This window comes from Triturus cristatus, chromosome 1_1 (assembly GCF_964204655.1).
Source record: "Triturus cristatus chromosome 1_1, aTriCri1.1, whole genome shotgun sequence".
Classification (NCBI taxonomy): Eukaryota; Metazoa; Chordata; class Amphibia; order Caudata; family Salamandridae; genus Triturus; species Triturus cristatus.
This window is the reverse complement of record NC_140579.1, coordinates 1,156,124,408-1,156,136,690: the sequence shown is the minus strand read 5'-3', so window position 1 is coordinate 1,156,136,690 and position 12,283 is coordinate 1,156,124,408. Positions and strand designations below refer to the sequence as shown.

The 12,283-nt window shown below is 50.0% G+C and overlaps 1 protein-coding gene across 3 annotated transcripts in view; it reads right to left on the bottom strand.

Moving 5' to 3' along the window:
- Positions 1–12,283, bottom strand: part of LOC146871775 (striatin-interacting protein 1) — a 513,622-nt gene that overhangs the window by 347,562 nt on the left and 153,777 nt on the right. For all 3 annotated transcript variants that reach the window (XM_085651361.1, XM_085651345.1, XM_085651354.1), the window contains exon 6: positions 10,818–10,886. In XM_085651361.1, the coding sequence (XP_085507487.1) occupies positions 10,818–10,886 (69 nt within the window). The remainder of the gene's footprint in view (positions 1–10,817; positions 10,887–12,283) is intronic.

Here is a 12,283-nt window from a genome sequence, read left to right as displayed (position 1 = left end):
AAGCGTCCAAGAGTTTGGACTCCTTGTCGGGAGGTGGAGCATCCCCTGACATTTGAGACTTAGCCCTCTTCTTGGCATTGGAGACTACTAACAAATCCATCAGAACGTGGCCTTTAATGTATGCTGGGTCAGCTTTATATTTCTTTTCTATCCTTGGGTTGATAACCTTAGCCCTAACGGGGTCTTTAAACACGTCAGGTGCATGTTTAATTACCCCTTTTAGCATGGGTAGAATGTAGGTTGTCTTGTGTGAGATATCACAAGTAGCCATTAAAAAATCCTCATCCACAGGGTATGTGTGTAAGTGAACCCTGTGGTACGGTCCAGCTCTGAATGAGCTGGTTGAAGTCCATGGTATCCTCTGAGGGGGAAGGTCTAGAGGGATAGATGTCATCCTGTGGCACGTTAGGGACATCTGGTGTATTGTAATCTTCCCATGGGTCTGGGGTATGAGGTGGACTAGGATCCCCTAGTGGCTCATTATCTGCACCCTACCCTGTGTCATCTGAAGTGTCATCATCGTCCATTGCTGGAGGAGATGGTGTAGGAGAGTGGTGTGGTGGAGGAGGAGGTGGAGAAGGGACTCAGAGGAGATGTGGCAATGTCCTTCTTTTTAGGTGTTGGAGCCGGTGTAAGCGAGTTCAGTGGTCTCTTTTTAGAACTGAGAATCAGTTGACCAGTCTTTGGATCTTTAAGAAGTCTTTTGGGTGGGATCCGGTTTAAAAAGGTCTTCTGTGGGACGCATGTCGTTCGGTGACGATTTTTTCGGTTCCGAATGCTTGGGCGGCACCGATGGTAGAGTTGTTTTGTGCTCTTTGGTCTTGGAACCGTGAGGTTTTGGGGTGTCTGTAGAGGCCTGCGGAACCGGGAGTTTTTTAGGTTCTGAATGTTTTTTCGGCTGCGAAGTTTGAGAGTCTGTAATCTTCGGTAGCAGCTTTTTTGTCAGTTCTGTTAGGTTTGGGTGCCGAGTGCGTCGATGTGGAGGCAGTAGTGGGCACCGAGGAGGACGGTGTCTTCTTTTTCGGTGCCGGGATCTGGGTTTCGGTACCGACGGCAGGCTGACTCGATCCAGAGTGGCCTGAAGGCTTTGTTGTTGGTTTCTTGGCCGGGCCCAGAAGCGGGGCGTGAGAAGTACTTTCTCGGTGTGCACCTGGGCCCAAAGGTGAAGGTGTGATCGAAGCCTTTTTAGGTGGTGGGGGGAGCGGGTCGGGGTCAACGGCAGTACTTACGACCCATTGTCCAGGAGTGATGTCTTCGATGTCTGAGTCTTCTTCGGAGACGCTGACGAGGCCTTCTTCGACCCGCTCCTGTTCGGGTACATCGACGCCCTCTTGGAAGATATCGTCAGGAATGGAAGTCGACGTTCGTGCCATTCTTCTTCGGGCTCGTCAATTCCGAATGACTCTTTTTGGAGCGGAAAGAGGCACAAGCTGGACAGTCTCTGGCCACGTGCTCCGGTGAAAGGCAGAGGTTACACACCTCATGTAGATCTGTGTGGGGGAATTTCGACCCACATTGAGGACACTTATTGAATGGAGTCCTTTCCATGAGCCAGATGTAGAGGCCCAGGTAGGCCCGAAGACCTTCATCGACGACCGGAATCGAGGACTTCGATGTTGGTGAGATGCGCGAAGATCGGGATCGAAAACAATACCGTAGAAAAATGTGAAGGATTGCGCGTCGAAAGTGGGATCAGTAACAGTACAGAGCTGGAGCGCGATAAACACATCTGAGCCCGATAGCGGAAAAAACCAATCTAAGGATGGAGCCGATGCCCATGCGCACTATGATCCAAAGGAGGAGTCACCTATCCTGTGACTTCCAAAGACTTTTCCAAGACAAAAACAAGTGCACATATCCGGGCCCAACACCAGATGGCGATCTATGCTCAGTGTGTGATCTGCAGCTCATATGCCTCGAACATTAAAGTATGATTAGCAGGACAGTAAATAATCAATATGTGATATATAGTGATTATGTGCAAGATATTACTTGAGATACCTCCTTAAGAGAGTCATAGCTACTTCCGCCGTTTACCAACACTACATTGAATTTCTTCCCTTGGACAGTCAGAGTACTGGGCAGAAATTACATTGTGTCAACACCCACCTCTGGCCTTCGTGATGCTTTGTTTTAATTCAACAGTTAAATTCCCTTGGTCCACACCAGTTATAAGTCAGCTGCTAGGCACTGGCCGATGCAGAACCCTATCCCCACACTCCAGGGTCTTTAAACCCCCCGCCTGGCCACACGGACCAGTCCACCAGGTACATGGCAAAGAAGGAGGGTTGCCTCATCTGCACAACAGCCAGCTTGGGCAGCAGTCCAGAGCCATGCGAGCAGGCTGGGGGTCCCCCTTGCCTGGTAAGGGCCACCGAGGAGAGAAGAGCCAGGTTTCCTCACACATCACGTGCTCCAGGATATCCGTGGAAGCACGAGCGGCTGGGGCAGTATCTCCTCTCACCCTTTGGAGCAGTTCACACTGGCTTCAAGGCAGTACACCATCGCCACCGAGAGGAGCTGGGGCTCTCTCATAGCCATCATCAACCAGTATGTCCTGCCACCCAAGACAGGCCACTTCTCAGTCACTCGAAACCTGGGCAGGGCTTTCAGAGGGTCCAGGTGGCAGGTCGTTCAGTGGGTCCCAGCCCTGGGAGGCACTGCAATTCGGTTACCACCAGGTGCGTGCTGGGTGAGCATGGGTTTCCTCTTGTGAGGGTCATTTCTCATACTGTGCCCCACCCAGAGGGTCCGGGGTATCACACGCCTCAATCCCTCAAAACAGTTGGTTCCTCCCAGGTAGCAGAGCCCTTCTGTGCCCGGTCCTCACCTAGGCAAACAGCAAAAATTGACAGCTCTTCCGGTCAGAAAGCACAAGGAGAAGGCTTGGCCCTGTACCTTGGGTTATGTCTGGGAGATGCCCGAGGGGTCAGGCTGTCACTGTCAGTCACTCGGGCCACTCCACCGTTCAGGATTATTCCGCAAATTTACCTACGTTAACCTGGTTACGACTTTTACTTCCACTAGTAAAGTTTGATCAGCTTCTCGGCGCTCCACCAGAGCAATTGCCAAATCTGGCAGGGCCGATCCAGGGACCTCACTAAACCATTCAATCAGTATTAGCGACGGGCAGGATGGAAGCTCTTTACTTGAAAACAGCTAAGGCTACCCAAGCAGTTCATCCCCAAGTGAATCCAGTGTTCCAAATCAGAGTACAGTGCAGACTCTACCAGGGCTGAGCAGGCCACCCTGCACAGGGATGTTAGATTTGCATCCCTGCCTGCCTGCCTGCCTGCCTGCTCTCTGGGAAGCAAGGCTCGGAGGAAAGAGCAATCGGACAAGGAATGGAAGGCAGCCAGACTGAGGCCCCTGGTACCCTATTGGCAGGCCAGCCCTGGCCGTCGCACCACCTGGGAGAAAGTCTGGAGGGCAACGAGGGTCCCCCATACCTTGCCCCTAATAATCCAAAGGAAGGCTACCTTCCTTTCTTGTAATCCATGCAAACACCATGTTAAAGGGGCTCACTGGAACAAAGGCATCTCACCTCATGGAGCCCTGGCTGGTCTTGGAGAGTCAAATGAGCCTTCATCAGCATTTCGAGATCAGCCCAGCCGTCACAATCACAGTACAGTGCTGGCTAAACCACCCCCAAGCAGGCAGCCCTGCACGAGCTTGTCAGCTTTGTATCTCTGCCTGCACGTCTCAGAGGAAAAGCCCATCGGACTGGGTTGAAAGGAGGTGGCAGAACTAGGCAGCACCAGGATGAGAACCACAAGGGTCAAATCAGTGCCCACAGCAAGTCTGAAGCCCGTATCACTCGTGGCGACCGTGCAACCTGAACCCCTGGACACCGCGACCATTTGCAGAAGCATCAGCTTTCCAACGACTCCTGCAGCTGATCTTTGGGTTACTTGTAGCCCTGACCCCGAGCAGCATTTGCACCAAAGATTGCCCGCCTACACTCCACGAGTGTTCCGTGAGCTGGCCCTTTGTGTTTTCTCTCGAGGTCCCTTCACGATCCCTGGTCCGTCGACTGGTGAAAATATTTCAGAGCAAACAATCAATGATTCCCTATGGAAGGAAATGTAGGTTACAGGTACAGTAGGTTATCGTTACTTTTGTAATCCAGTACTGGGTGTCTAGACTCAGTACTGGGACATTTATCCAAAACAGGTAAGTAATTACGTTTTCAGATGTTATACGATTTTTGAGGAATATTTAGAAATTGCAGAAATCAACACTTAGAAGAAATTTCACAGAAAAGCAGTCAATGGTTTCCTATGGAAGAACAATGAGTTAAAGGTAAGTATAGTTGTGGGTACTTTTCAGAGTCAGTGCTGGGCACCAAGATCCAGCACTGGGAGCTCACCTAAGAGCAGGTGAGTAAATTCGTTTTTGTCACTCGGCTGATTTTTGGTGATTATTTGAAGTTTTGAAAAGTCCACACTTAGAAGAATTTTCAAGCAAAAGCCAGTCAATGTTACCCTATGAGAAAAATGAAGTTAGCGGTTTAAGGGTAAGTACTCGACTGGCAGAGTTGAAGTTCTGGGCATAGACTCAGGGGTCCCCCAGTGTCAGGTAGGTACAGTCAGTTCACCCTCAGCGGTTTCAGGACGGCCGGGTGCAGAGAGAGTTAGGCCCAATGTTATCCTATGAGGGATAGGGGGGCCTGGGTTGGTGGCTGCTGTCTGGCAAGCCACGTGGCTGTGGGAGCTGGGCTCCTGGTCACTTACTCAGGGCAAGTGGGGAAGTAGGTTAGAGTAGAGTTTTCACTGCCAGGGCCACTCGGGCGGCTGGCTGCAGGGTGCGTTTGAGCCGTCGGGCGCTCAATTGATTTCTATGGGAAATCTCCGGTTTGGAAAAAGACTGCAGGCTCGGGGACGAGGACTCTTCGGGTGCCACCACCACTTCGAGGGGTAAGTTAGGTAGTTGAAGGATCGGTAGGTACCCCGGGATTGGGCACAGAGGGCCGTGGGGCGCCGGGGTGCCTTTTGATGTCAGAAATCTTACCCTCTTGTTGATCGCGGTTGGGGTGGCACTCTGTTCTGAGGCTGCAAGCTTCTTCAGGATAGTCGAGGGGGGTCCTTGGGTGCCGGACTTGGGGTCACAGTCGCCGTGGGGTCGTCCTTGTGGGTTTAGTTCACTCCGGCACCGGCCAGGCTTGGCGGGTGCAGAGTGGGCTGGGATCGCGGTTCCGGGCTGCTGCCAGGGGTGAAAGGTAGGTTTTGAGTAGAGCCTCTACTCATGGGAGTCCCAGGGAATCAGAGTTCAAAGGTAGCCAGGTCCTCCGGGGTTTCTGAGGTTGCTGGCCACAAGAGATGCCGCGCTGGAGCAGGAGCAGGTTCGAGGGTCGACAGGCCGGTAGGGCTGGGGCCAAAGCAGTTGGTGTCTTCCTCTTTTTAGCAGCTGCAGGGCAGGTCTTTGTTCTTTTTGCTCTTCTTGTAGTTTCGAATCTGGGATCTGGGGAAGGAAGGTTCAGGGTGCCCCTAAATACTAGATTTAGGGGCGTTACAGGTAGGTGAAGGTCAGGGACCAATGGGTCCTTGTCCTGGGGTGGGTACACCCCCTATCCTGCCCCTCTCCTGTGGGAGGGGGGCAGTAGCCTAATCCTGATAGGGTAGGGCCTCCCATCTTCAAGATGGCGAGAGCCCGGAGATGTGCTTCACCTCGCCTCCCCCACCTGAGGGGTGGGGTGGGCAGGCTGGCACATCCCCGGTCCTTGTATGGGGTTTCCGGCCAAGCTTCCCGCCAGAGTGGGGGGTTGCAGTGGCCTGGGGAAACTCCTAGAGGCGGCAGGCCTTTGAAGCTTCCCTTTGCTCATCCTGGGGGAGGAGATTTATCACCTCACCCAGGATGTGCATTGTTGCAGGCCCGGGAGAGCAGGGGCTCTCCCACCCAGGGGTCCAGCAACGTGTCTGCTGTGTGGCAGCCTGGGCAGCCTCAGAGCAGACGTGGATTGTAGGTTAGTTGTAAGGGGGCATCTCTAAGATGCCCTCTGGGGTGCTTGGTACATTAAATCTCACACTGGCATCAGTGTGGGTTTAATGTGCTGAGAAGTTTGATACCAAACTTCCCAGTCTTTAGTGTTGCCATTATGGTGCTGTGGAGCTCGTGTTTGACGAGCTCTCAGCACCATGTACTCTTAAATGGCAGCACTGCACTTACAGTGCCCGGGAATGGACCTGGGTACTGTAGGGGCACAGGGCTCCTGCTCCTGTGCCCACACCATGGGCATAAGGCACCCAGCCAGAGGGGTGACTGACATATGCCTTGGCAGTGTGGGTGTTGGGCATGGCACACAGAGATGTGTGCCATGTCGACTCTTCATTTTCTCCTGCACCCAGACACTCAGCCTGCAAAGGCAGTGTGTGTGTGTAAGGGTACAGGGCCCCTAAGGGTGGCACAATGAGTGCTGCAGCCCTTAGGGGCCTTCCCTGGTCACAAGGCCCTGGGTACCTAGGGTACCATTTACTAGGGGCTGACATGTGGCCAGGGTTTGCCAATTTGGAGTTTGTGTGTTTTAACCCCTTCAGCGCGGCGCGGATTTCCGCGCCGCGCTGAAGATTCCGTGCGCGGGCGGGGCCATGACGGAGCGGTTCCGTCATGCGCACAGCGCAACCGACGCACGTGACGGAACCGCTCCGTCACAAGCGTCGAACGGGTTAAGGAAGGAACATAGGCCATGGGCACCTGATTGGCAGGAGTCCAGGGTACACTCAGTCAAAGTACATTCAGCAATTTAGCAAAAAGTGGGGGCATACCATGCAAGAAAGATGGCACTTTCTCACACTCCACCTAACTGCAAGGTACTGAAGTAATGATAGTCAGTGGAAACCGAAAACATAAAATGCACTTGTGGCACATCACTCCAACAATGACTGATGCATAGATTCCCCACTTACTCTTTTTCAGAAAATAACAGTTGCAAACTCCAGTGAGACGTTTCAAAGTACTTTTCTTTCATGTGTCACACTGAGACTTGTATCCCTACAGACAAATATTAGAGGTGGAACTGTATTTGAGAAGACCTGAAGCTGCATGTTTCACAAAAACAAACTCCAAACGAGGCGAGCAACTAGATTAATACAACTCCAATCCTAGCAAAGCTTACCAGTAGGTTAACATTGACAAAACATTTTGTACACACTTGTTGCCATCTTTCCTAGGTTACAAAGTATGATAAAACTGTTGGGATCATATCTTGTGAAGTACACAAAATAGAGACCTGGATTTCTAACTTTTTAGGTAATTACCGTAAATGTATAATGCAGGCACAAATGCAGTTGTTCCACTTAAGTTACAGATATCAATCAAAAAATATAACAAGTTAAAATGCGGTCATAGAAACTTTCTTCATCTTCTCACTCATTTAAACATCAAATTCAGTTTCTACCACCGTGTATCATATTTAATAGTAATACCACCCACTGAAGATTGACCTTGTACGCCACAGCTTTGTGGTAAACTTTCTTTATTACAAACATTTACACTATATCCAGTGAGTTCAATTTTGATGACTTCACTTCAGCTATCGTGGGACAGTATGGGAGATTAAGAATTTTAGCTATCCATTGGATTATAGAACAGAAATCTAAGTCAATAGTGTTAACATGTAGCTTAACCTTTGACCTATCTAGGTACTCACTACTATCAACAGGATATGGAGAAAATGAACCGCAATCACTAGGTTGGTAATAGAAATACTTGTTATTCTACACAGCTGTGAAACGTGCTATTGTTCATTTGCTTAAAAACTTCCATCAAATGGAGTACACAGAACTCACTCAACTGTTTAGCAAAACCCTACTTGGGCCACTACAACTCTGCCCCCATTCCCAGGTTTAAAACATGCCCTCTTTCTATGGCGAAAGTAGGAAGGACATGTTCATAGATGAGTGATATTAGCTGCAACACAGGTGCCTCCGTGGTAGCCAAGGGTTCTCTCTAAAGAAATGTTGGATTGAGGAGGCCTTGTTTTGAACTATAGATTCAAGATCATATTTTATTGATTTCTTTTAAGTCAATAAGATTTTTCTTCTCTGCAGATATATCCATGGAATAGCATGATGGAAATTTGTATATCCTATCATCTTGATACAGCCATTCCTGTCTTTCCCAGCATTTTACAGTATGCTCCGAAGCTGCTTAAGTACTGTGCAGGTAACTCACCATTCTCTAATGAAACAGGCATCGCTACTACCTTCAGGTTTAGAATTGCCCTTTGGAGGGTGGCTGTGTGAAAAGTGCCTCTTTTGACAAGGTTACCCCCCACGTTTTGCCTGCCAAACAGGTCCCCTGTGCCAGTGCTTCTTTCCTAAAACTGTTCACAATTTGCCCTTCAGGCCCCCTGTAGGTCCCTAGTAAATGGTACCTGGGTACCTAGGGCATAGGGACTGAAGAGGGTCCTCTAAGGACCCCTCACCTAAGCCATGCAGACTGCCACTGCAGCATGCATGGCCTGGTGCAGACAAAATAACGACATGGCACACTGTCTGTGTGCCATTCCAATTTGCACTGCCTAAGGTATAGGTAAATCACCCCTCTAGCAGGCCTTCCAGCCCTAAGGCAGGGTGCATAATGCCCCAGGTGTGGGAATATCTGTCTGAACAGATATACTCCTACAGTATTTAAATCCATTCTTCGATAGTGTACGTGCCAGAGAAGCCAGAGAGAGCACATGAGCTGAAAACTCGACAACGCAAGTTCCCCAGCACCATGGTGGCTTTTCTGAGCCCAGGAGTGTTTGGTACCAAACTACTCCTCTCAATAAACCCACACTAAAGCCAGTCTGGGATTTATTGTACAATGTACCCAGCGTGAATCTCAGAGGTACCCCCTGAAAACCTGCCAACCCTGGTGTGGTTACAGACTGGTTGTAGGCAGCCTGCCGCCACCAGACAGGTTTCTGAGCCCCTAGGTTGACAGCCTCTGCTCTCTGGGACCAGAAACAATGCACATTCTGTGCAGAGGTGTCACACCACCTCCCCCAAGATGGGCACAGTGCTCGCGAAGGAAGCTTCAAAGGTCTACCTCCTTTGTAATGCTACCCCAGCCTCTGCTGCTAGCAGCAGATGGCAGCCCCCAGTTAAATGGCGGGAACACCTAGAAAGGTTAGGAGGTGTAGCCACCCCTGCTAACTCCAACCTTAAGGTTGGGGAGGTGAGTTGAAGCACATCTTTCAGTCCCCGCCACCTTGAAGATGGGGAGACCCTTTCAATCAGGGCTAGGACTTTACCCTCTCGCATAGAAGGGTGGCAAATTCGAGGGTGTAGTCACCCCAGGTGAGGTGCCCATTGGCGCTACCTTCTACTCCCCTAAAATGGCCATACATTTAATATTTAGGTGGCTCCCCCAGACCTAGACACTATTTCCTGCCGACCTAAAAGGACGAAGACGACATTGTGCAGTGAAGCCTTAAGACGTCTACTGATTTGGCCCCAGTCCTACCAGCCTGTCTACACCGTCAAAGACCCTGAAAAAGAAGAGGATGCCTGTCCTGCAGCCAGTGACTTACAGAACCCAAGGAAGACTGCCTGCCCTTCGACACAGACCAGAGACTCCCGAGGACAGTGGATCTGTCCCCAAGAAACCTGCACAAAGGACTTTGGTGTCCTAAGGATGCAAGAGTCCTGCAAACTCTGCACCCAACGCCTAAGGCTCGTGTCCAGGTGGCCCACCAATCCAAAACAGGTTCCCCAGCGAACCTGACCTCAAGTCCAGAGTTGGCTGACCCCTCCTGGACTCCACACCACCACCTGCCGACTGAATTTAGAGGCTCTGCCCGACTGGCTCTGGTGATAAGAATCTGTCATCAAAGGACACCTTAGCACCCGAAGCCTCTGGACCTTGGTAAGCTGAACCGACAGTGCCCCTACGACACTCAACACCTCAACTTCTCTGTTGTCGCTTGTCTCCCTCCTGCAGCTTCCGGTGCAACGCCTGCAGCCTGTTTGTCCAACCGAGTTCCTCCATTGAAGAGCACTGGGCACCTAACACTGTTAGCACCCTGCACCCAGCCACCCTTGTGCTGCTAGTGGTGTATTTTTGGTGCTGCTTTGTGGCCCCCGTGCTTGCTCTAACCCGCAAAGCTTGGCCCTTGCAATTGACTTACCTACCTGCAAGCATTGAGGCTCCAAGCGCCCCCAGTCTCCATTGAAATGCTTTGGGCTTTTCACCTAATTTGACCTCTGCACCTGGCCGCCCCTGTGTCGCTAGTGGTGCAGACTTTGTGCTTACCTGAACCTTGCCCTCTGCGGACAATAACTCCTGGAGACTAAGTTGGGTAGTTACCCGTAAAACCCTATTGTTGTTTTCCTCCATACGATAAAATTGAGCTGTTTGAAAATTGTATCACATCAACTTTCGAAAGACTAAAGTATTTTTCCTAAAAAAAGTACTTACCTTTTTGGTAAGATCTTGGTCTTAAAATAAAACTCAAACAAAGTTTATTTTTCTAAAATTGGTGTTGATCTCCTTCTTGAGTCATGTGTCCCTTATTGCTTTGTGTGTGTGCAATAAATGTCTTCCACTCCTCTGTGTTAGGCCGAAGGCTGCCCGCCCACACTACCACGAATAGAGCACTTTGGGTTTACATTGAGCCCTGTACACTTCTGGGGTAATCTCTGGACTCCGTGCACGGTATAACCACATAGTGGTATACCATATACAGAGCCAGCTTCCTACAGGCGGGAGACTATTACAGCGGTCCACGAAATGCAGTTAAGACTAAGCAATTTCTTTTTTCTGCATTCAGCCAGCTCTCTCAAAACAACATCTTGAAATCAAGAGACTGTGTCACACAATTCAAAGGAGCTCACCTCAGGTCCGTGCTGTCTGCTAGAGAAATGGCGGGCTTCCTCACAGCATTGCTGCATGCTGCACTGTTCCTGAAACGAATATCAGCTTAATTAGATTAAAAGCTTACCAATAAGTGCCTATTACCATTCACAGCACATACCAATCTCAAACATTATCCCATCTCCTCAACAAGAGGGGGTGGTGTTATGTATTCTTACAAGGCAATGCTTCTTAGAATCATACAAAAACAAAAACTGAATAACCCCTAGAGCAGGAAATTATCCCTGTTCCATGATCCAATGATTTTCCTCACCAGGATGCCGATCCTGGTCTTAGTTACCTCCTATGTGGTATTTTTTGTAGGATTTAGGTGCCTTTTAGAATATTTGAGGGCCAGTTTTTCTTGTTCTCTATTTAACTCCTTGAGTGCCAAGGATGTGCTGGACTCATCGTTAGGACTGTTGCTCCGGTGCTAAGGGGGTGACTAGCACATCTTAATATGACCCACAGGTGATGCAATGGAGCCCCCGTATTCGCCTCCCCACCATATTTCCTCTCAGGCGGTGGCAATGGAAGACTCCTCCCCTGGTGCGATAACATTAGCATGCGCAAAATGCGTCGAAACTGCGTTTTTAGGTGAACCCTCTGTTAGGAAAGGAATCGGACAGGTAGAAAGACATTGTGGGAAAGAAAAGAGTTTCTTCTTTCCCCTGATGTGTCTCTTAAGTGAATCCAGTGAAGGATCACAGGTGAGAACAGGATTGCGCAGCAGGAATGCATCCACTAGGCCCCAGGGATTTTGTTGTTGGTTGAGCGACCATCGCTCCCCATAAAGGCTCACACATCCTTTGACCCCCCTCAGGGGTAGATTTGACTTTTTTTTATACCAATTTGCCCCCAGGTAGGGTGGAAAACCACTAGACACCAGGAATATTTTTACTTTTTAGGTCTCGCGCCTAGTGTTGCAGTGCGCAGCCCTGCTCGCGCAGCGAGAGACCTCTTGTAGGGGGTTTGGAAACTGACCCAGGAATCGCACACGCTCGTGCGTGTGGTTTTCCTTTTGGGCCATGCTATAGGTCTTTGCGTGTGTCTTTTTTTACAAAGACAGCACGCAATTGGCCAAAGGCGGGCGCATTGCTCCGCCCATGGCCTATTGGTGTCTGTAACGCGTAGCAGCAGCATATGTTTCCAATTATTGTGCCCAGACATGGGCACGATAATTGTAAACATATGCTGCTGCTCGCAACTGCTTTTCACACAACCGGCACAGCTCTGCCGTCATTGAAGAGGAAACATACAATAAGTTTACGCAGCAATGTGTTGTTATGGTAAACACTGAGTCAACACAGAAAAGTATCCAGGCTCTACAAATAACCCGTTGTCGCCCCTGCCCTTCTATAAACTTAAGCATGGGGAAGCCGAACCCGAGCCATCGGAACCATGTATTTGGGTTATTAACGCGTTTTCCCTTTACTTATTGATAAGA